This window comes from Leptonychotes weddellii, chromosome 13 (genome assembly GCF_054177405.1).
Source record: "Leptonychotes weddellii isolate Sample4059 chromosome 13, ASM5417740v2, whole genome shotgun sequence".
NCBI lineage: Eukaryota > Metazoa > Chordata > Mammalia > Carnivora > Phocidae > Leptonychotes > Leptonychotes weddellii.
Genome location: NC_138381.1, coordinates 54,575,368 through 54,600,113, shown reverse-complemented (window position 1 = coordinate 54,600,113; position 24,746 = coordinate 54,575,368). Strand labels below are relative to the sequence as shown.

Genomic DNA, 24,746 nt, shown 5'->3' with positions numbered 1-24,746 from the left:
ATAGGAGGGTGACAAATTAGTTCTGATTGAGGAAAGTGTCTGTGAAGCTTTCTTAAAAGGGGATGCAGTTTTTCCTTTTTCATGAAAAGACCCATGATAGGCCTTAACATAGATTTGGGAAGAGAAGTATATTTCAGGAAGCGGGACAGCTTCTGTAAAGGCGCTATGGTGGGGGCATTTTAGACCATGTTTGGAGAATAGTTAAACTTGCGGTTTTGTGTGGCAGGTTTACAGCACCTGTAGGAGGCTATTTTGGGAAATAAACTCAGGCAAATAGGAAGGGACCAAATTAATTACAGCTTTGAAGGCCAGGCTGATGAGCTGAGTGGGATAAATAATTATAAATTCATGATAGGTTTTGCTGCCAGTGTTTAGATATTTTTGGATTATAGAATTGTGAATAAGGAATCATTGACTGAATTCATACAGACCTTTGTTTTAGTAGGCTAGGTTTTTTAAGGCTCTTAATGCTGATTGCAAAATTATTCTCTTGAAAAGGCAGTGACAAGTTATAATATCATTACTAGTGATTGAGAGTTCTAGTTTTACTCTGGCCTTGCTGGGCTGTGTGTTAGAACATTAAAAACCACTGGTAGTGTTTTGCTTATTTACAGTTTTTTGGTTTGATGAAAGTTGAATAATTTTTATTCCTATCTATTGGTATTCAACTTTGCTATATATATTGTTTTCCTTAGTTGCATCTTTCTCAAGATCAGATATTGTTTGAAGTTTCATTTTATGCTTAATCATTAGTTCACCTAGAATTTGTTTTTACTTCTCCTGTGACAGGCTTATCTGTCCCTTTTTGATAGTTACCCTTTGGCACATCATTTTCTGTCTTTTTTAAAAGATTTTTATTTTTTTGTCAGAGAAAGAGCGTGTGCGCAAGCAGGGGAAGTGGCAGGCAGAGGGAGAAGCAGGCTCCCAACTGAGCAGGGAACCTGACATGGGACTTGATCCCAGGACCCTGGGATCATGACCTGAGCCGAAGGCAGACACTTAACTGACTGAGCCACCCAGGAGTCCCAGCACACCATTTTCTGAATAATTGTGGCGCCTGGGTGGCCTTTTTCCCACTGATCTTTGATGCCACATTTATTCCAACTTTTGCTATATGCCAGAATTTTTTTCTGTGCTGTTCTCTCAAGGAAGATTAAATAGTTTGTATTAGAAGGTTCACAGTGATTTATAGTTGAAATTATAAATAGTATTTTCAGTACAGATGCTAAAACAAAATCACATGGACTATTGACCCATGTGTTTTTTTTTTTAAAGATTTTATTTATTTGCGAGAGAGAATGAGAGACAGAGAGCATGAGAGGGAGGAGGGTCAGAGGGAGAAGCAGACTCCCTGCTGAGCAGGGAGCCCGATGCAGGACTCGATCCCGGGACTCCAGGATCATGACCTGAGCCGAAGGCAGTCGCCCAACCAACTGAGCCACCCAGGCGCCCCGACCCATGTATTTTTATCAACCTTTTTAAAAAATTTTAATTACAGTATACTTAACATACAGTGTTATATTAGTTTCAGGTGTACAATATAGTAATGTATCAGTTTTGTACATTACTTAGTGTTTATCATGTTAAGTGTACTCTGGTTCACATATTTCACCGGTTCCCCACCAGCTTCCCCTCAAGTAACCATCAGTTTGTACTCTAGTTAAAAGTCGGTTTCTAGGTTTATCTCTCTTTCTCTCTCTCTCTGCCTCCCCTTTGCTTGTTCATTTCCTAAAATCCACATGAGTGAAATTATATGGTATTTGTCTTTCTCTGACTTATTTTGCTTAGCATAATACTTTCTAGCTCCATCCATGTTGCAAATGGCAAGATTTTTTCTTTTTAAAATTTTTTTAAAGGTTTTTATTATTTATTTATTTGAGAGAGAAAGAGAGAGAGGACAAGCGGAGGGGGAGGGGGGTCGGTGCAGACGTAGAGGCAGACTCCCGCTGAGCAGGGAGCCCGAGATCATGACTTGAGCTGAAGGCAGATCCTTAACCGACTGAGCCACCCAGGTGCTCCCAAGATTTTATTCTCTTTTATGGCTGACTAATATTCCCCTGTGTGTGTGTTTGTGTGTGTACCACATCTTATTTATCCATTCACCTGTTGACACTTGGGCTGCCTCCATAGTTAGGCTATTCTAAATAATGAGGCAGTAAATGTAGAGGTGCATGTAGACTTTGAATTAGTGTTTTCTGGTTTTTTTTTTTTTTGGATTGGGTTAATTAAATTTTATTTATTTTCCCTTATTTTTTAAAATTTCTAAAATTTTTTTTTTCAAGATTTTTATTTTTTTTTATTTGACAGAGAGAGACACAGCGAGAGAGGGAACACAAGCAGGGGGACTGGGAGAAGGAGAAGCAGGCTTCCCGCTGAGCAGGGAGCCTGACACGGGGCTTGATCCCACGACCCTGGGATCATGACCTGAGCCGAAGGCAGACGCTTAACAACTGAGCCACCCAGGCACCCCTAAAATTTCTAAAATCTTTTAAGTTTAAATTCAATTAATTAACATGTAGTGTTTAATTAGTTTCAGAGGTAGAGTTCAGTGATTCATCAGTCTTATATAATACCCAGTGCTCATTACATCACATGCCATCCTTAATGTCCATCACCCAGTTACCCCTTCCCCACCCCCCCAGCAGCCCTCAGTTTGTTTCCTATGATTAAGTCTCTTATGGTTTGTCTCCCTCTCTGATTTCATCTTGTTTTATTTTTCCCTCCATTCCACTAGGCTCCTCTGTTTTGATTCTTAAATTCCATATATGAGTGAGATCATATGATAATTGTCCTTCTCTGACTGACTTATTTCAACTCAGCATAGTACCCTCTGGTTCCATCCATGTCATTGCAAATGGCAATATTTCTTTTTTTTGATGGCTGAGTAATATTCCATTGTGTATATATACCACATCTTCTTTATCCATTCATCTGTTGATGGACATCTGGGCTCTTTCCATAGTTTGGCTATTGTGGACATGCCATAAACATTGGGGTGCAGGTGCCCCTTCGGATCACTACATTTGTGATCACTAGTAGTGCAATTGCTGGGTCGGACAGTAGCTATTTTCAACTTTTTGAGGAACCTCCATACTGTTTTGCAGAGTGGCTGCACCAGCTTGCATTCCCACCAACAGTGTAAAGTTCCCCTTTCTCCGCATCCCCGCCAACATCTGTCGTTTCCTGACTTATTAATTTTAACCGTCTGACTGCTGTGAGATGGTATCTCATTGTGATTTTAGTTGTATTTCCTTGATGCCAGGTGATGTGGAGCATTTTTTCATGTGCCTGTTGGCCATTTGAATGTCTTCTTTGGAGAAATGTCTGTTCTTGTTTTCTGCCCACTTCTTGATTGTATTATTTGTTCTTTGGGTGTTGAGTTTGATAAGTTCTTTATAGATTTTGGATATTAGCCCTCTATCTGATATGTCATTTGCAAGTATCTTCTCCCATTCTGTCGGTTGTCTTGGTTTTGTCAACTGTGTCCTTTGCTGTGCAAAAACTTTTTATCTTGATGAAGTCCCAATAGTTCATTTTGCCTTTGTTTCCCTTGCCTTTGGAGATGCGTCTAGCAAGCAGTTGCTGTGGCTTAGGTCACAGAGGTTGCTGCCTGTGTTCTCCTCTGGGGTTTTGATGGATGCCTATCTTACGTTTAGGTCTTTCATCCATTTTGAGTCTATTTTTGTATATGGTGAAAGGAATTGGTCCACTTTCATTCTTCTGCATGTGGCTGTCCAATTTTCCCAACACTATTTGTTGAAGAGACTTTTTTCCATTGGATATTCTTTCCTGCTTTGTCGAAGATTAGTTGACCATAGAGTTTTGAGGGTCCATTTCTGAGTTCTCTGTTCTGTTCCACTGTTCTTTGTGTCTGTTTTTGTGCCAGTACATACTGTCTTGATGATCACAGCTTTGTAATAGAGCTTGAAGTCTGGAATTGTGATGCTACCAGCTTTGGTTCTCTCTTTCAACATTCCTTTGGCTATTCGGGGTCTTTTCTGGCTCCATACAAATTTTAGGATTATTTGTTCCATTTCTGTGAAAAAAGTTGATGGTATATTGAGAGGGATTGCATTAAATGTGTAGATTGCCTAAGGTAGCATAGACATTAAGAGTCTTTGTTCTTCCAATCCATGAGCATGGAACGTTTTTCCATTTCTTTGTGTCTTCCTCAATTTCTTTCATGAGTATTCTATAGTTCTCTGAGTACAGGTTCTTTGCCTCTTTGGTTAGGATTATTTCTAGGTATCTTATGGTTTTGGGTGCAGTTTCTGTTTCTTCTGTCTCATTGTTAATGTATAAATGTGCAACTGATTTCTGTGCATTGATTTTATATCCTGCCACTTTACTGAATTCCTGTATGAGTTCTAGCAGTTTTGGGGTGGAGTCTTTTGGGTTTTCCACATAAAGTATCATATCATCTGCAAAGAGTGAGAGTTTGACTTCTTCTTTGCTGATTCGGATGCCTTTTATTTCTTTTTGTTGTCTGATTGCCGAAGCTAGGCCTTCTAGTACTATGTTGAACAGCAGTGGTGATAGAGGACATCCTTGCCATGTTCCAGACCTCCAGAATGATATTCACTGTGGGCTTTTTGTATATGGTGTTTATGATATTGAGGTATGTTCCTCTATCCCTATACTGTGAAGAGTTTTAATCAAGAAAGGATGCTGTACTTTGTCAAATGCTTTTTTCTGCATCTGGGAGGATAACAGAGTTGCAGAGTCCAACTTGGGTGTTATCTTCACTTTAAAGTTATTGATACACATAAAACAGCTAGACCTTCATTGCCTAATTTTTTATGGTTTTTTCTTGTTCTTTGTTTTATTAATGTGATGTATCACAGTGAATGATTTGCAGATGTTGAACCACCTTTGCAGCCCGGGAATAAATCCCACTTGGTCGTGGTGAATAATCCTTTTGATGTACTGTTGGATCCTATTGGCCAGTATCTTGGTGAGAATTTTTGCATCCATGTTCATCAGGGATATTGGTCTGTAATTCTCCTTTTTAGTAGGGTCTTTGTCTGGCTTTGGGATCAAGGTAATGCTGGCCTCATAAAATGAGTTTGGAAGTTTTCCTTCCATTTCTGTTTTTTGAAACAGCTTCAGAAGAATAAGTATTAATTCTTCTTTAAATGTTTGGTAGAATTCCCCTGGGAAGCCATCTGGCCTTGAGCTCTTGTTTGTTGGGAGATTTTTGATTACTGCTTCAATTTCCTTGCTGGGTCTGTTCAGGTTTTCTGTTTCTTCCTGGTTCAGTTTTGGTAGTTTGGTAGTTTGTAGAAAGTGGTCACTTTTCTATTTATAGAATTGAAGCAGTTCTTTTCTTAGATCGCCAATTGAGTTCATTCACAGGTGTTCAGAATGATTTGATAGCTGTCCAGCTGAATTCCTGGAACGAGACAAAGGTCTCCTACTCCTCTGCCATCTTGTATTCTGTTTGTATTTTTTAGATAAATACCCAATAGTGTAATTACTGGATTGGATGATAGTTGTATTCTTAATTTTTTGAGGAACCTCCATAATGTTTTCCACAGTGGCTGTGCTAGTTTACATTCCCACCAACAGTGCAGGAGGGTTCTTTTCTTTCCATATCCTTGCCAACTCTTGTTGTTTTCTCATGGTTTTGATTTTAGCCATTCTGGCAGGTATGAGGTGATATCTAATTGTGGTTTTGATTAAATGCAACCTGATAATGACTGATGTTGAGCATCTTTTCATGTGTCTGTTGGCCATCTGTATGTTGTCTTTGCAGAAATGTATGTGCATGTCTTTTGCCCATTTTTAAAAATTGGATTATTTGGTTTTTTGGTGTTATATTAGTTCTTCATATATTTTGTTGATTGTTTCCTTTGCTGTTCAGAAGCTTTTTATTCTGATGTAGTCCCAGTAGTTTATTTTTGTTTTTATTTCCTTTGTCTCAGGAGATATTGCTACAAAAATGTTTTGGCTAGTTTCAGAGAAATTACTGCCTATGCTGTTTTCTAGGAGTTGTATGGTTTCAGGTCTCACATTTAGGTCTTAAATCCATTTTGAGTTTATTTTTGTGTTTGGTCTAAGAAAGTGGTTCAGTGTCATTCTTTTGCATGTTGCTGTCCAATTTTCCTAACACCATGGCTCTTTTCCCATTGAATATTCTTGCCTTGTTTGTTGAAGATTAATTGACCATATAATTGTGAGTTTGTTTCTGGGCTTTCTGTTCTCTTGATCTTAGTGTTTATTTTTGTGCCAGTACCATATTCTTTTGATTACTACAGCTTTGTTTTGTATCTTGAAATCTGGGGTTGTGGTACCTCTGGTTTTGTTACCTTTTTCAAGATTGCTTTGGCTATTGGGGGATTTTTGTGGTTCCTTACAAACTTTAGGATAGTTTGTTCTAGCGCTGTGAAAAATACTGTTGGTATTTTGATAGGGATTGCATTAAGTCTATAGATTGCTTAATGTTATATGCACATTTTAACAATATTTGTTCTTCCAGTCCATGAGCATGGATATCTTTCCATTTGTTTGTGTTGTCTTCAATTTCTTTCATCAGTGTTTTAGAGTACAGGTTGTTCACCTCCTTAGCTAAGTTTATTCCCAGGTACATTATTACTTTTGCTGCAAATGTAAATGGGATTTTTAATTTCTCTTTATGCTATTCATTATTAACGTATAGAAATCGATTTTGTATCCTGTAGCCTTACTGAATTTATTTATCAGTTCTAGTAGTTTTTTGGTAGAGTTTTTAGGGTAGTCTATATATGGTATCATGTCATCTGCAAATAGTGAAAGTTTTACTTCTTCCTTACCAATTTGGGGTCCTTTTATTTCTTTTTGTTGTCTGATTGTGGTGGCTAGAACTGTTAGTACTGTGTTAAATAAAAGTGGTGAGAGTGGACATTTTATCTTGTTCCTGACCTTAGGGGAAAAGCTTTCATCAGTTTTCCCCCATTGAGTGTGATGTTTGCTGCGGGCTTTTCATATATGGCCTTTATTATGTTAAGGTATGTTCCCTCCAAACCTACTTTGTGGAGGGTTTTTATCATGAATGGATGCTGTAGTTTGTCAGATGGCTTTTTCTGCATCTGTTGGAATGTTCATATGGTTTTTATCCTTTCTCTTGTTAATACGATGTATCATGTTGATTGACTTGCGAATATCAACCCACCCTTGCATCACAGGAATGAACCTCACTTGATTGTGATGAGTTATTTTTTTTTAACGTATTGTTGGATTCGGTTTACTAATATTTTGTTGAGGATTTTTGCATCTCTGTTCAACAGAGATACTGGCCTGTAGTTCTTTTTTTAATAGTGTTTTTACCTGATTTTGGTATCAGGGTAATGATAGAATGAATTTGGAAGCTTTCTTTCCTCTTTTAGTTTTTGGAAGAGTTTGAGAAGAATAGATACTAACTTTCCTTTAAATGTTTTGTAGAATTCACCTGTGAAGCCATCTGGTCCTAGACTTTGGTTGCGTGTTTTTGATTACTGATTAAATGTCTTTGATGGTGGGACACCTGTGTGGCTCAGTCAGTTGGGCATCTGCCTTCAGCTTGGGTCATGATCCTGGGGTCCTGGGATCGAGTCCCGCATCAGACTCCTTGATTGGTGAGGAGTCTGCTTCTCCCTCTTCCTCTGCCCCTCCTCTCTCTCTCTCTCAAATAAATAAATAAAATCTTAAAAAAAAAGTAAAATAAATTTCTTTGCTGATAATCAGTGTGTTCAGTTTTCCTATTTTTCCCTGATTCACTTTTGGGATGTTACATGTTTCTATGAATTTATCCATTTCTTCTACGTTGTCCCGATTTGTTATATAATTTTTCATAATATTCTCTTAAGATCCTTTGTATTTCTTTGGTGTCAGTTGTTAATTATCTTCATTCATTCCTGATTTTGTTTGAGTTCTCTCTCTTTTAAATGAGTACTGCTAAAATATCGATTTTGTTATCTTTTCAAAGAAACAGCTTCTGGTTTTATTGATCTGTTCTATTGTTTCTTAGTTTCTATTTCATTTATTTCTACTCTAATCTTTATTATTTCCTTCCTTCTACTGTTGTTGGGTTTTGTTTGTTTTTTTTCTAGCTCCTTTATTTGTAAGGTTAGATTGTTTGAGATTTTTCTTGGCTTCTTGAGATAGGTCTGTATTGTCACAAACTTTCCTCTTAGAACAGCTTTTGCTGCATCCCAAAGATTTTGGACTGTTGTATTTTCATTTTCATTTGTTCATGTATTGTTTGATTTCCTCTTTGATTTCTTGTTGACCCATTTATTGCTTAGTATCATGTTATTAACGTGTCCATGTAATTGTGTTCTTTCCAGATAGTTTCTTGTGTTTGATTTCTGGTTTCATAGTGTTGTGCTAAGAAAAGATGCATGGTGTGACTTCAGTCTTTTTGAATTTGGTGAGACTTGTTTTGTGGTCTACTTTGTAATCTATTCTGGAGAATATTTCTTGTGCACTTGCGAGTATTCTGTTTTAGGATGGAATGCTCTGAATATATCTATTAGATCCATCTGGTCCAGCGTGTCATTCAAAGTCACTGTTTCTTTGTTGATTTTCTGTTTGGATGATCTCTCCATTGCTGTAAGTGGGGTGTTAAAGCCCTATATTGTTACTGTGTTACTGTTGCTTACATTTTGCATATTTGTTATCAGTAGCTTAATGTATTTGGGTGCTCCCATGGTGGGTGCATATATATTTATAATTGTTATATCTTATTGGATTGTCCCCTTTATGTTTATATAGTGTCCTTCTTTGTTTTTTGTTACCTTCTTTGTTTTATAGTCTGTTTTGCCCGATATAAATATTGCTACCCTGACTTTCTTTTCACTTCCTTTTGCATGATACATGCTTCTTTCCTTCAATTTCAGTCTGCATGGTTCTTTAGGTCTGAAGTGAGTCTCTTATAGTCAGCTTATAGATGGGTCTTGCTTTTTCATCCACTCAGTCACCATGTATCTTTTGATCGGAGTGTTTAGTCCATTTACATTCGAAGTAATTATTGATAAGTATGTATGTACTGCCATTTTGTTACTTGTTTTATGTCTGTTTATGTAGTTCTTCTCTGTTTCTTTCTTCTCTTGCTCTTCTCTCAGGGTTTGGTGGCATTCTTTAGTGATGTACTTGGATTCCTCTCTCTTTATTATTTCCTTATCTATTACTGATTTTTGATTTGTGGTGATCATTAGGTTTGTATATAACATCTTCTGCATATAGCAGTCTATTAATTTGATGGTCGCTTAAGTTTCAACCCATTCTTTACTTCTCTCCCCTCCACGTTTTAGGTATATGTGTATGTTTTAGCTATGTGTCATGCTTTACATCCTTTTATTTTGTGAATCCCTTGATTAATTCTTATACATATACTTACTTTTACTGCTTTTGTGCTTCCTACCTTTCGTACTCCTACTTATCGTCTTTCTAGTTAAAGAATTGCCTTTTAACATTTCTTGTAGGGCTGGTTTAATGGTCTTGAAGTCCTTTAAGTTTTGTTTGTCTGCGAAACTCTTTATCTTTCTCTTTATTCTGAATGATAGCCTTGCTGGATAGAGTATTCTTGGCTGCATGTTTTTTCGTTTCAGCCAATTGAATATATCATGCCAGTCCCTCTGTCCTGCAGAATTCTGCTGAAAAATCTGCTGATAACTTTATGGGGATTCCCTTGCATGTAGCTGTTTTCTTTTCTCTTGCTGCTTTTATTTATTTTTATTTTTATCTATTTAAGGCATGGAGCCCAACGTGGGGCTTAAATTCACAACCCTGAGATCAAGACCTGAGCTGAGATCAAGAGTCCGATACTTAAATGACTGAGCCACCCAGGCACCCCAGCTCTCTTGCTGCTTTTAGAATTCTCTCTTTATCTCTATTTTTTGCCATTTTAATTGCTATGTGTCTTGGTGTGGACCTCCTTGGGTTGATTTTGTTGGGGGCTCTGTGCCTTCTGAATCTGGATTTCTGTTTCCTTTTCCAGATTCAGGATGTTTTCAGCTGTTGTGTCTTCAAATAAATTTTCTGCCCCCTTTTCTCTCTTTTCTCCTTCTGGGATCCCTATAATGTGAATATTACTACATTTGATGGTGTCACTGAGTTCTCTAAGTCTATTTTCACTTTATTATTTTTTTCTCTCTTATGTTTGGCTTGATTGTTTTCCATTATTTTGTCTTCCAGGTTGCTAATCCATTCCTGTGCTTTATCTAGTCTATTTAGTTCATCTATTCCATGTATTTTTAATTTTAGTTATGAAATTGTTCAGCTTTGGTTCTTTTTTATGTTTTCTATTTCCTTTTTAAGGGTTTCACTGATGTCCTCTACTCTTTTCTCTAGTCAGTGCATATCTTTATGACCATTACTTTAAATTCTCCATAGGAATATTACTTATCTTAGGTCTATTGCTTTGATTTTTGTCCTGTTCTTTCATCTGGGACATAGTCCTCTGTCTTTATTTTGTCTAACTCTCTGTGTCTGTTTCTGTGTGGTTCGACAGTCAGCTACATCTCCTGCTCTTGAAAGTAGCTGCCTTATGAAGAGGTCCTGTAGTGCCCCCCAGTGCAGTTTCCCCTGTTTACCAGAACCTGGTGCTTAAGGGGTGTCTCCTATGTGTGTTGCGTGTGCCCTGCTGTTGTGGCTGAGCCACTTTTGCCTTCAGTGCAGTCATCTGCAGTTTCTTTTGTCTGTTATGGGCAGGGTTTGGTCCCTGTGTTGTAATGGGCCAGTCTGGGGCTGCCTTGGGCTTGAGTTGAGTCAGACCAGGTGTTTCCAGAGCTGTGGTAGCACCAAAGTGCAAGGCGCTTTCTCTGTGTTGTCCCCTGGGAAGCTTTCATTGGTGGGTGGGGCCTGCAGTCAGATTAGCTGTCTGTCTTCAGCCTACTCCTGGGACCACAGTCTTGATATGTATGTGATTATCTTTCTTTCTCCCTGGGGCAGAAGTCACTTTGGAGTGGTGCTGACCATTGTCAGGGCTGCTTGCACACTGCCAGGCTTGTGGCACTACTTTGGATGTGCTCTGGCCAAGAGCATATTGGAAGGCGTGTAGCTGCAGGAGAACGTGGGGCAGGTTGCACTGTTAGCAAGTTACCTAGTGAGTGTCTTAGCCACACTGGTCCCCACAGGTGTTTGTGTATCTAGACTGGGGAGTAGGGAAGGGAAATAGTGCCTACCAGCTCCTTTTTCCTGAAGTCTCCCAAAGATCCCTGCTCCTCCAGCATATACACCAAAATTAGTCAACAAATCTCCTGCATACCCTAGGTGGTTTTCAGACTGTTGCTTCTGTGTTGTATCCCTGCAGGGTTGTTTGTTGTGCTTTTTAAAGGCAGGGACCCCGTTTCCTTTTGCCCTCTTGGCTCTGCCAGAGCCAAGCCCATTGATTTTTAAAGCTCCAGGTGGTATGCCCCAGTGATTGAAAGAACTTGTGAAATTTGACCCCTGTGTTTTTCAAAGCCAAATGTCTTGGGGATTTGTCTTCCCCATGCCTAGGCTGCCTGGTGTGAGGGTCTGTTTCTCTCCCCTCTCTGCACCCTTGGAAGCCCTCCCTTTTGATCCCATGGGTTCATTTAGCTCCTGACTATGTTTCTGCCCTTCCTATCCTCTTTGATGTGGCCTCTTCTCTACATTTAGCTGTGGAGTGTTTGCTCTGCCAGTCTTTGGATCCTTTTCTGGGTTATTCACACTTATGTGGGTGTTATCTAGTTGTATCCATATAACGAGGTGAGTTTAGGGACCTCCTACTCTGCCTTCTTCCTCAGAAGTCTTTATCAACCCTTTTGATTAAATATTATAGTTCAGTCAGTACTTTAAAACGTTTCCTTTTTCTTTTTTTACCATTTTACCAATAGATGATGATATTGATGATGAAGAGTTTTATGATGAACATTTGGAGGCTTACTTTGAGCAATTGGCTATTCCAGGAATGATATATGAAGACCTAGAACAGGAACATCCAGAAAAAGATTTTAAATTACCTACAAGTGATCCATGTCAGGTATGTTCCAATCTTACGGTTTTTCAGAAATTTGACTTTAGAAAACTATTACTGGTCTCATTAGATATTACCATAAAACAGAAGCTTTTGGTTTTTTTTGGTCTCTGTTTTTCCAGATAGAAAGTGATGAGAAATACCTTGTCCGTCCTTTCTTGCTGCTTCTTACTTTTCCTTCCTCTGCAGAAAAATTGAAGAATATCACAATGAACATGTGTATGCCCCTCATCCAAATTAACCAATTGTTAACATTTGGCCATCTTTATGTTTTCTTTGTTCCTCCATGAATACTTTTTTCCTGTATCATTTAAGAGGAATTTGCAGATATTTTGACATGTCACCCTAATACTTTGACATTTTTTTCCTGCAAATAAAGATATTTTCCTGCATAATCTCACTTCTGTTATCTAACTTTGATACAGTAATGTAAATGAATATACAGTCCATATTCACATTTATCCAGTTGTCTCCAAAATGTCCTTCACTTTTATTGTTTTTGATCTAGGATTTAATCAAGGATTACAGTTGCTTCTGGTTGTACTATCTCTTTAGTATTTCACTTTGGAGTAGTTCTTCCATGTCATTAAAGTTTTTTATGTAAAATGACCCATAAGCTGGTTATATCTGATTGCTTTTTTCCCCTCCTGATCAAAGATTTTGGCAAGAATTCAAAGTAAGCATGTATATCATGAACAGGTTAAGATTAAACATAAGGATGATATGTGCTTCTCCTTGTATCACATCAGGAGATGTAGAAGTCTGTTGGTCCCACTATTGGTGATGTTGTGTTTGATAATCTTGGTTAATGTGTTGTTGGCTAGATGTCTCCTTGTGTAGGTGCCTTTCTTTTCTCCTTTGTTATCAATAAGTAATCTGGGGAATGATGCATTGGGGCCCTGTGAACTTCCTATTCCCCAAGAACCTTTCACAAACTGGAGTTAGTATCATTGCTGAGGCCTCCTAGAAACAATTATTCCTATGGTGATTATAATGGTGATGTTTCCAGTTCCTTCTACATTAATTACCTGGCATCCTTCTGTCAAGAAGTCATTCTCTGCTTCTCATGTTTTTCCCCTAAAACTTTTTGGTTTTAATTTAAAAAAATACAGCTAAGATATTTTTTCAACAGGCAAATGAAAATGGTAGCTATAAATCTCAATCAGAAAATAACAGCTCTCTGATTTCCCATGGCTTACACTCTTCAGGAAATTCTGAAACAACCCACAAAGAGTCTGAAGTAGGCCATGTTGTTTGTCTGCCTGGGACCAGTAAGTATTGAAATATGACTCCATTGTTCTTTTTTTTTTTTTTTAAAGATTTTATTTTATTTTTTATTATGTTAACTACCATACAGTACATCATTAGTTTTTGATGTAGTGTTCAGTGATTCATTAGTTGCATATAACACCCAGTGCTCATCACAACACTTGCCCTCCTTAATACCATTTTTCTTAAATTCTATTTGACTTTGCCTTTTTTCCAAAGATTCATTTCTTTGGTATAATGTAACCTGTATTAACTGTTGAATTTCTTCAAATTTTTAAACAATCTAAATGTTTTCAAAAGAATACATTAATATTATTAGAAATACTGTAGTGGGTATTGCTTGCATTGCTTATTACAAATGAGTGTGTTTTATTCAGACATTTGAGAATTAAAAATGAATTCTTTGTTTGGTCGCAGTTTGTCACATTTCCTGTTGTCTCTTACTGATGGTTACTTTTTCTTGTATGCAAATTGCTATATTGTCATATGATTGTTAATTAACTAGGTTTACATAAAATAATTTGAATAGCAAGAAGCAATTATGGGGTGCCTGGGTGGCTCATTCGGTTTAGCATCTGCCTTCGGCTCAGGTCATAATCCCAAGGTCCTGGGATCAAGTCCCACATTGGGCTCCCTGCTCAGCGGGGAGCCTGCATCTCCCTCTTCTCCCTGCCTGTGCTCTCTCTCACTATCTCTGTCTCTCTCTTTCAAATAAATAAAATAAATAAAAAATCTTAAAAAAAAAAAGCAGTTATTAAATTACTGAGACTTTGACATTGCTCTATTAATTTTTTTTCTTGTATTTCAGGTAATTTTGTAGATACTGGAGATAGTAGAAGGCATATAGATGGTGTATTATCATGTTCTTCTAGTACTCAGAGAATTGAACAAGAGAAAGAAAGGGCAGACAGTTTGAAGGGTATTGTCCCACATCATGGCAGAGTAAGTTTATATGCATTTTCTTCAAATTTTCTATGAAAAGGATAAAAAGCCTTTTTTTTCATAGTAACAACTGCTGATTTCTGGAAAATATAGAAAAAATATTAAAAAGTTTCTCTACTGATAATGTTTTATGTGTGTGTTGGTACGTATCTTTGAGATTACTAAGATTATATTAAATACATAATTACATACGTTTTCTTAAATTTAAATATTTTTGACTTGCATTTAGATCATTCATTTGAAAAGTTCTTCAGCTTGGTAACAGAACATTAAATAAAAAAGCAAACTGTTGATCTTTAACCTTGCTCAAGCATGTTTGTTTTCCATTCATTGTTTTCTGTTTGTTAATAGCAACCCATTACTCCTCCACTTGAAACTTGGTAGTCATTTCTGACTCTTACCAATTCTTTGTCCCCTTTTTAAAAGTAATGTATGCCTCAGGGTTGTATGATGATTTTTAATTTAGAGGGAATGTGTGTTGGTATATATAGAGACAGTTACTTATCCTCATAGTAATCCTTTTTGATTAAGGCAGTAAGTGATGATGGAATTGTCATTTTAAAGGCAGTTGAAGCTCAGAAAACCTAATTTCTCTCAGTGTGTTCTCAGGACTGTGTCTTAGGTTTCCTCTTTATTTCCTTTACCACTACTCAAGTTGAAGATGCTTACTACCTCATGTCTGATTTATTGTGCCATTCCATTATATTTGTCAACAACAGGTTAATTTTGTTACAATGGCTTTTAATTTATATAATACATAAAATATTTTCTGTGCCTCAGTGTTTCAAATTAATAATCCTTAAAATGCTTTATAATCTGGCCCCATATTAATCTGTTTTTCTCTTGTATGTTTCTTCTACAAATCCCTGTTCCTATTTTGTTTTCTTCCTTTCTTCCCTAATCAGATTCTGATCATCTTTGCAATCTTTCAGGAAGTCCTTGGTTACTTTTCAGTAACTCTAGACTACATTTATTTTTCTGAATTCTTAGTACAGTGGTTGCATTCTCCAGTATAGTACTTTTCCTTATATATAGGAATATTTTACTTATGCAAAAGTTGCTTAGTCAGCAGCTTCAAGAATTTCTTACTCATCCAAAGAACCAGTTATGTACAAACAGTACAGAACCCCTTGCCTCCGGTAACCAGAACAAGTGTTCAGAGTTGATGGGTTTTTCCTTCTAAGACAGTCTATGGACGCTTGGTCATATGTATAGTCATCTGAGTTATAATTACGTATAGTCATGGAGTTATAATATATCTAGTTAATAGTCCAGCCCTCAGCTGATTAGAGATGGCCAATGAGAGAAGGGAGACAGTATCTATTAATCTTGATTTTGTCAAAATGTGATATTTGATAAATTTTATAAATCTTTTCATGGCCATTTAATTTTAGGTGAAGGACTTTGTTTTGTTATAATAATTTTTCTAATTAGTAATTATTTGTCATTAAAAAACAATAGTTTTAATATTGTTGAATACTCACAAATTGCTTGGCATCTTGGTCAGGCCATTTTAAAAAGAATCATTGGTAACATCTTGATGATAGGTATGGTGCTTGGTAGTGTAGGTTATACAAAGATAATCTTCCTTCATGAAACATGGTAGGAAAATAAAAGAAATACTTGGTTAACTATAAAATAAGGCAGAATCCTGGTTGTTGAATCTCATCATACTTATTGAAGGAAGTCTCCAAGTTCTGACTGAGTTACGTTCTAAAAGTTTTTTGGAGTTTTGAAGTCTTTCTAAGTAAAACCATAGTTTCTGATGATTCATTTCCAGTCCGTCTTCTAAAACAGGATTTAATCATAAGAGGGCCAGGTTCTAGAGGAGCATTCAGGCCCTATGAATGCAAAGTCTTGAAGCCTTCAGCTGTGGTTGAAGGAGGGCATCGAGTGTGGAGGGATGGTGAGAGTGGCCTCTGGCTGCTGAGGTTCCAGTGTGGAGTGAGCACTTGCATTAAAGCTTTGTTGCTTAGATGGGGGGAGATTCCTACCTGTGGGTCAACCATAAACTATGTTACATTATTCCATGAGATGTCTTATTTTTCCCATATCATAAGGTCATATGGTTTGTGTTACCATGAGGTGACAATTTTCTGTCCTCTTTTTGGCAAGATTAGCAGCCCATTTTTCTTAATGACATCTAAGGAACTCAGCATAGAAGCTACTACTTTTGAGTTCCCAAAATTTAACTACTAATAGCCTACTATTAACTAGAAGCCTTACTGATAACATAAGGAGTGATAAACAAATATTTTGTATGTTATATATGTCATATACTATATGTTTACAGTAAAGTAAGCTAGAGAAAAAATTATGAAAGAAATCATAAGAGAAATGCATTAGTATTATTAGAAATACTATAGCCTGTATTGCTTGCATTGCTTATTATTACAGCCATAATTTCTTTCCCTTTTTCTCTCTCTTCTGTGTTTTGCAGAAAGTGGTGTTGGTCCCCAATGTGTTGATGATATTCCACAGGTTCCTTAGACTCTGTTCATTTTTCTGAAGCTTTGTAATTTCAATTGTCCTATCTTCAGATTTGCTGTATCTTTATCCTGCTTGTGCACATCTGTTTTCAAACCCCTTTAGTGAATTTTTCACTTCAGTTAATGTACCTTTCAGTTCCAGAATTTCTGTTTGGCTCTTTTTAAAACTTATCTCTTTATTGTTATGCATATTGTGCATTGATCATTTTCTTGCTTGTCCACATCTTCCTTTAGCTTTTTGAGCATCTTTAAGACAGTTGTTTTCAAAGTCTTTGTCTAGTAAGTCTGATACACAGGTTTCCTCATGTATGTTCTCTGTTGATTTATTTTTTTCCTTTGAATGGATCACACTTTCTTGTTTCTTTGTATGCCTTGTGATTTTTTGTTGCAAACTGGACATTGAATCTTATGTGATAACTCTGGAAATCACATTCTCCCTTTTCTCTAGGGTTTGCTCTTTGTTTTATTTTTATAGAGTATGTCTGTGCAGGGATGAGCATATGGTGAAAGTTAAGGTTTTACAGGTCCTTTCTGAGCCTGTGTTTTTTCCTGGGCATGTATAGCAGCTCTCTTAATTTTCTCTATACATGGTTGTTTTTGAATATTTAAAGAAATAGGTATGACTCCTTTCAATATGGTGGAGATCATTTTAGCTGGTGGGGGTTGAATTACTGGTGACCAGCCTCTGTGCCTGCAGCTCTGCAGTCAGAAGACAGGAACCTGGTAATTGGAGACAAAATCTTTATTGCTTCTCTGGCTCCAGCAAAGCATACTAAAAATAGGGGTTGCCCTCCCCAGAGCTGACCGCTTAACTGACTGAGCCACCCAGGCACCCTATATGATCACTTTTATTTTTCTGTACTAGATGTATCAGTTCTAGAAAAGATAAGCCAAAGTCTCCGATTTTAATTGAATTTTTACCAAATTATTTTTGCACCTCCGATTTTTTCTTTATGTACTTCTCTGCTATGTGTACTGCATATAAGATTATGGATTTATAACCTCACTAGTTATTAGTAATACTGCCCCTTTTTTTTTATCCTATTCAAATAGTGCTTGTAACCTTAAATTCTCCTTTGTCTGTTAGTATTGATACCCTTGCTTTTTCTGTATTTTGTGTATACTTGTTATCCCATTTACATTTTTCTTTATCATTTGTTTACAGGGTTTCTAATAAATAGCATGTAGCTAGGTTTTACTTTTTTTAAGATTTTATTTATTTGAGATTGTGTGCATGTGTGTGCAAGCGGTGGCAAGGGGCTGGGGGTGTGTGGGAGGAGCAGAGGGGGAGGGAGAGGGGCAAATGGACTGTACGCTAAGTGCGGAGCCTGATGTGGGGCTCAGTCTCATGACCCTGAGATCTTGGCCTGTGCTGAAATCGAGTTGGATACTCAGACTCAGCCACCCAGGTACCCCTAGGTTTTACTTTTTGATGTAATTTGGTAGTCTGTTTTTTGATTAAATAATCCTTTAATAATTAGTGTAATGATTAATATTCTTGATTTTATTTTTGTATTTCCTTCATTTAATATTTACTTTACATGGTTTTTATCATTTTCAAAACTTTTATTGTACTCTTTATCCCTGCTCTCCCCTTCCTTCCCTCCCATTTTTCCTCCTTAAGCATTTGGAATTTCTTTGATTTTTTCATTAATATACACATTTTTCATATTTTAACACTTCTGAAATCAATATGTATCTTATAGTTACTTATATGTCATAGTTTAGTGTTCTCTGTCTTAGTGTACATACAATAATGGCAAATCTTAAAATCAATGGTTACAGTCTATGAGGGATACTGTTTTTTCATTATTTGGAGGGCATTTTTTTCTCTTCCTTAATTCATTCTCAGCCATATTTTTCAGCCATTATTTGAGATGACATCAGCATGTTTCCATCGGGGCATTTTGTTTGCCTCTTTGTTTCTTTTAGATGCCAGTAAGATGGGACTTTCAAATAATTTCCTTATCTCCTTTTGAAACCCCACCTCCTAAGGCAACTTTGGGTTTATTTTTTCCTTTCTCCTCACATTTCCTAACTCAGGTTTTCCTGGGAGAGTTACATTCTCCAAATATAAACAAAAACCTATTCTGTGTTTAGATTTAAAACCTGTCAAAGCAGCTGCATTTGTCTTTGTATTATTTATTATTAGATCACAGCAAGAGAGAGCTGCTCTGCTCTGTTCCCTTGGAGGGAACCCCAACTTAGAAGCAGCTCATCTACCAAACCTGGTTTAGTACCAGGTTTCCCACCAACAGTGCATGTTTGTAGGTTTGACAGGATGGTTGCTGAGGCCCCATGTCGCTGCCTGATCATTCAGCCTGGGTGGGATTCTGACATGGGGGGCTTTCAGTCATAATTCCACAGATGCTAGCTTTGCCCCATTGCATCCTCAGCCAAGCATATAAAGGGTTCAGATGCATTTCATCAGATAGTGCAGTGTTTCTGGAGACTGTCACCTGGCTGCATTCTTTATTCAAGACACTAGTTTCCAACATTCTGACATTTCTTTTTTTTCTTTATTTTTAAATTGAAGTATAGTAGACATACAAGATGATATTGATTTCAGGTGTACAACATAGTGGTTTGACAATCATATATGTCATGATGTGCTTACCTTGATAAGTGTAGTTACCATCTGTCACCATACAAAGTTATTACGATATTATTGACTGTATTCCCTGTATAGTACTTCTTATCCCTGTGACTTATTTTATAACTGGAAGTCTGTACCTCTTAAGCCCCTTCACCTGTTTTACCCATCATCCCTTTATCTTCTTCTCCTCTGACAACTACGAGTTTGTTCTCTGTATTTATGAATCTGTTTCTGTTTTGCTCATTTGTTTTGTTTTTTAGATTCCACAAAGAAGTGAAATCATACTTGTTTTTTTCTGACTTATTTTACTTAGCGCAATGCCCTCTAGGTCCCTCCATATCGCCGCAAATGGCAGAATCTTTTCTACAGCTGAGTAATATTCTGTGTGTGTGTGTAAGTGTGTACACCACATCTTCATTATCCATTCATCTATCGATGGACACTTGAGTTGCTTCCATATCTTGGCTATTGTAAATAATGCTGCAATAAACCTGGAGGGTACATATATCTTTTTGAATTAGTATTTTCATTTTTTTTTTTTTTAAAGATTTTTTTATTTATTTGACAGAGAGAGACACAGCGAGAGGGGAACACAAGCAGGGGGAGTGGGAGAGGGAGAAGCAGGCTCCCGGCCGAGCAGGGAGCCCGATGCGGGGCTCGATCCCAGGACCCTGGAACCATGACCTGAGCCGAAGGCAGACGCTTAACGACTGAGCCACCCAGGCGCCCCTTAATTTTTTTTTTTAATAAATACCCAGCAGTAGGATGACTGAACCATACTGGTTTTCTGTTTTTGATTTTTTTTTTAAAGATTTTATTTATTTATCTGACAGAGAGAGAGCACATAGGCAGGCAGAGCAGTAGGCAGAGGGAGAAGCAGGCTCCCCAATGAGTGGAGAGCCTGACGTGGGGCTCGATCCCAGGACCCTGGGATCATGACCGGAACTGAAGGCAGACGCTTAACTGACTGAGCCACCCGGGCCCCCTGTTTCTGATTTTTTGAGGAACTTTCATATTATTTTCCATAGGGGCTGCCCCAATTTACATTCCCATCCAAGAGTGCACAAACATTCCCTTTCTTCTACATCCTCACCAACACTTGTTTCTTGTGTTTTTTATTTTAGCCATTCTGACAGGTATGAGGTAATGTCTCATTGTGGTTTTGATTTGTATTTCCCTGATGATGATTGATGTTGAGCATCTTTTCATGTGTCTGTTGGCCATCTGTAGATCTTCTTTGGAGAAATGTCTGTTCATGTCTTCTTCCCATTTTTTAATTGGATTGTTTGAGATTTTTTTTACTGTTGAGTTTTATGAGTTCTTTATATATTTTGAATATTAACCCCTTATTGGATATATGACTTATTTATACCTTCACTTATTCAGTAGATTCCTTTTTCATTTTGTTGATGGTTTTCTTCACTGTGCAAAAGCCATTTAGGGTCATGTAGTCCCCGTTGTTTACTTTTGCTTTTGTTTCCTTTGCCTGAGGAGACTAAGGCTGAAGTCTAAGAGATTATGGCTTATGTTTTCTTCTAGGAGTCTTATGGTTTCAGGACTTATATTTAGGACTTTAATTCATTTTGAGTTTATTTTTGTATATGGTGAAAGAAAGTGGTCCAGTTTCATTCTTTTGCATGTAGCTGTCTAGTTTTTCTAACACTGTTTATTGAAGAGATTGTTTTTCCCTATTGTATATTCTTGCCTCTTTTGTCATAGATTAATTGACCATATAAGTGTGGGTTATTTCTGGACTTTCTGTTCTGTTCCATTGATCTCTCTGTCTGTTTTTGTGCCAGTACCATAACTGTTTTTTTTTTATGATTTTATTTTTAAGTATTCTCGACACCTAATGTGGGGCTTGAACTCACAACCCCGAGATCAAGAGTTGCATGCTTCACCTATTGAGACAGCCAGGCACCCCATAACTGTTTTGATTACTATTGCTTTGTAGTATAGTGTGAAGTCTGGGATGGTGATACTTCCAGCTTTGTTCTTCTTTCTCAAGATTGCTTTGGCTATTTGGAATCTTTTGTGGTTCCAAACAGAATTAGGATTATTTGTTGTAGTTCTGTGAAAAATATTATTGATATTTTAATAGGTCTTGCATTAAATCTGTGGATTGCTTTGGGTAGTATGGAAATTTTAACAATATTTTTCCAGTCCATGAACATGGTTTTATCATTCCATTTATTTGGGTTGTCTTCAGTTTCTTTCATTGGTGTCTTACAGTTTTCAAAGTATAGATCTTTTACTTCCATGGTTAAATTTATTCCTAGGTATTTTATTCTTTTTGATGATATTGTAAATAGGATTTAAAAAATTTCTTTTTGCTACTTCATTATTAGTGTATGGAAACACAACAGATTTCTGTATATTAATTTTATATCCTGCAACTTTACTCAGTTTATTAATTTTAATAGTTTTTTGGTGGGATCTTAGGGTTTCCTATCTGTGGTATTATGTCATGTGCAAATAGTGACAGTTTTGCTTCTTTTTTCAATTTGGATGCCTTTTATTTGATTTCTTGTCTGATTGCTGGGCTGGGACTTCCAATACTATGTTGAATAAAAGTGGTGAGAGTGGACATCCTTGTCTTTTCCTGATCTTAGAGGAAAAGCTTTCAGCTTTTCACCATTGAATATGATTTGCTTTGGGGTTTGTCATACATGGCCTTTATTACATTGAGGTGTTCCCTCTAAACCCACTTTTGGAGTTTTTATCGTGAATGGATATTGAATTATGTCATATTTTTTCTGTATCTGTTGAGATGATCATACGATTTTTAGCCTTCACATTTTGGTAATTATGTTGGTTGAAGTATGAATATTGAACCATCCTTGCATACCTGGAATAAATACCACCTGATCATAGTAAATGATCCTTTTAATGTGTTGTTAAATTTGCTTTGCTAATATTTTAGGGGATTTTTGTATCTATGTTTATCAGGGATATGGCTCTATAATTTTGGTATCAGGTTAATGTTGGTCTTGTGGAATGAATTTGGAAGCATTACTTCTTCTATTTTTTGAAACAGTTTAGGAAGAGTAGGTGTTAACTCTTGTTTACATGTTTGGTAGAAATCACCAGCGAAGCCATCTGTTCCAGGATTTTTGTTTGTTGGTAGTTTTTTGATTACTGATTAATTTGTTAGTAGTAACCAGTCTGTTTAGATTTTCTATTTCTTCCTGATTCAGTCTTGGAATATTGTATGTTTCTAGAAATTAATTCATTTCTTCTAGGTTGTCCAGTTTATTGGGTTGTAATTTTTCATAGTATTGTCTTATAATCCTTTGTACTTCTGTGGTGTCGGTTGTAACTTTTCTTCTTTCATTTCTAATATTATTTATTTGAGTTCTCTATCTTGATAAGCCTCTCTAAAGGTTTGTCAGTTTTGTTTATCTTTTCAGAGAACCAACTCTTAGTTTCATTGATCTTATCTGTCGTTTTTTTTAAAATCTCTGTTTCACTCTGGTTCTTTTTAATCTTTGCTAGTATTCTATATGAAAAATAGTTATCTGTTTTTAAATGGCATAACCTTATTTCCTTGTCTTTTTTTCTGTTGGAATATTCATATTTTAACTATTGTTTTAATAAGCTTTCTCTGTTAAGGAGATATTTTGATTCTTACACATTTTACTTATTTATTTACTTATTTGGCTCAAACAATAAGAAATTTACTTTCTTACACTTCTAGAAAAGTCAGAGATTGAGATTTCTGTGGGGCTGGTTTCTCCTTGTGCTTATCTCTTTGCCTTATAGATGGCCTTTTTCTCCCTGTGTCTTCAGATGGCCTTCCCTCTCCCAGTCCTTATGCATTTTAGGCTTTAATGTTTGTATTTGTTTCCTAGGGCTGCAGGAACAAATTACCAACATTTGGTAGCCTTCAACAATAGAAATTTATTCTCACAGCTCTAGAAGCCAAAAGTTGTAAATTCAAGGTATTGGAAGGGCTAAGGTCCCTCCAAAGGCACCTTTCTTGCCTCTTCCAGCATCTGGTAGCTCTTGGTTTTCCTTAGCTTGTGGCAGTATCATTTGAATATTTGCCTCCATCTTCACATGGCCTTTTTCTCAGTGTCTCTGTGTCCTGCTAAATCTTTTTTTTTTTTTTTAAAGATTTTATTTATTTATTTGAGAGAGAATGAGAGAGAGCACATGAGAGGGGGAGGGTCAGAGGGAGAAGCAGACTCCCTGCCGAGCAGGGAGCCCAGTGCGGGACTCGATCCAGGGACTCCAGGATCATGACCTGAGCCGAAGGCAGTCGCTTAACCAACTGAGCCACCCAGGCGCCCTGTCCTGCTAAATCTTTTTTCTCTTATAAGGACATTGCTCATTGGGTTAAAGGCCCATTCAAAATGCAGGATGATTTTATTTCATGATCCTTAACTTAATTACACTTGCAAAGACCCTGTTTCCAAATAAGGTCACAATTTACAGGACCTGGGATTACAACTGGGAAATTTTTAACCCACGAGTGTTAATACATAGATGTTATTTACTAAAGAGTATAAAACTATTCATTGGTATTTTCTCCTAGCACTTTTGCATTTAAATGTTTAAGCCATCTGGGATTTATTTTGGTCTAAGGTAGGATGTAAGTTTATTTTTTGTATAACATTATTGGCAGATCACTCAGTTAATAAGTGCTGACACTAGGATTTAAACCTATGACTTTTTTTTTTTTTTCAAAGTCAGCATCTTTTCTTTTATGTAGAACTACCTGCTTTTAGTATTTTAACTTTAAAGAACTTTGCCTGTAAGGCTGTTTTTGTCATCATACATCTCATAACAGAAAAACGACTCTTAAATGCTTTATTGGCACTTGAAATTATGATGGTAGCTGAATGTCTGAAAAGAGTTTTCTAGGCACTTGGGCACTTTTTCACAGTTGTTATTCTAGGAAAGAATAAGAAATGCCAATTGGGAAAGTATGTTGGAGAGCATGGTTTTGAGGTGCTGGCTTAATTTGCCATGTCTGATGCAGTTGTTATTGGACAGCTCAGGGGCATCTGTAGTATATGCTGTTTTACTCCTGCTAAAAGGTATTTTGGATTTTTTTTTCCAAATTTGTATTTGAGTTCTAGTTAGTTAACATATAGTGCAATAATTGGTTTCAGGAGTAGAATGCAGTGATTCAGCACTTACATATAACACCCAGTGCTCATCATAACAAGTGCCCACCTTAATGCCCATCACCCATTTAGCCCATCCCCCCCCACCTCTCTCCAGTAACCCTGTTTTTTCTCTGTCGTTAAGAGGCTCTTATGGTTTGCTTCTCTCTCTCTCTCTTTCTCTCTTTCCCTATTCTCATACATTCATTTGTTTCCTAAATTCCACATATGAGTGAAATCATATGGTATTTGTCTTTCTCTGATTTATTTTACTTAGCATAATAACATTCTAGTTTCATCCATGTCATTGCAAATGGCAAGATTTCATTCTTTTTGATGGCTGAGTATTTATTATTCCAGTGTGTGTGTGTGTGTGTGTGTGT

General features: G+C 36.8%; 1 protein-coding gene across 3 annotated transcripts in view; it reads left to right on the top strand.

Moving 5' to 3' along the window:
- CEP192 (centrosomal protein 192) overlaps positions 1-24,746 on the top strand; it is a 135,395-nt gene that overhangs the window by 27,984 nt on the left and 82,665 nt on the right. For all 3 annotated transcript variants that reach the window (XM_081802585.1, XM_081802584.1, XM_081802583.1), the window contains 3 exons: positions 11,817-11,962; positions 13,089-13,227; positions 14,034-14,167. In XM_081802585.1, coding sequence (XP_081658711.1) covers positions 11,817-11,962; positions 13,089-13,227; positions 14,034-14,167 — 419 coding nt within the window. The remainder of the gene's footprint in view (positions 1-11,816; positions 11,963-13,088; positions 13,228-14,033; positions 14,168-24,746) is intronic.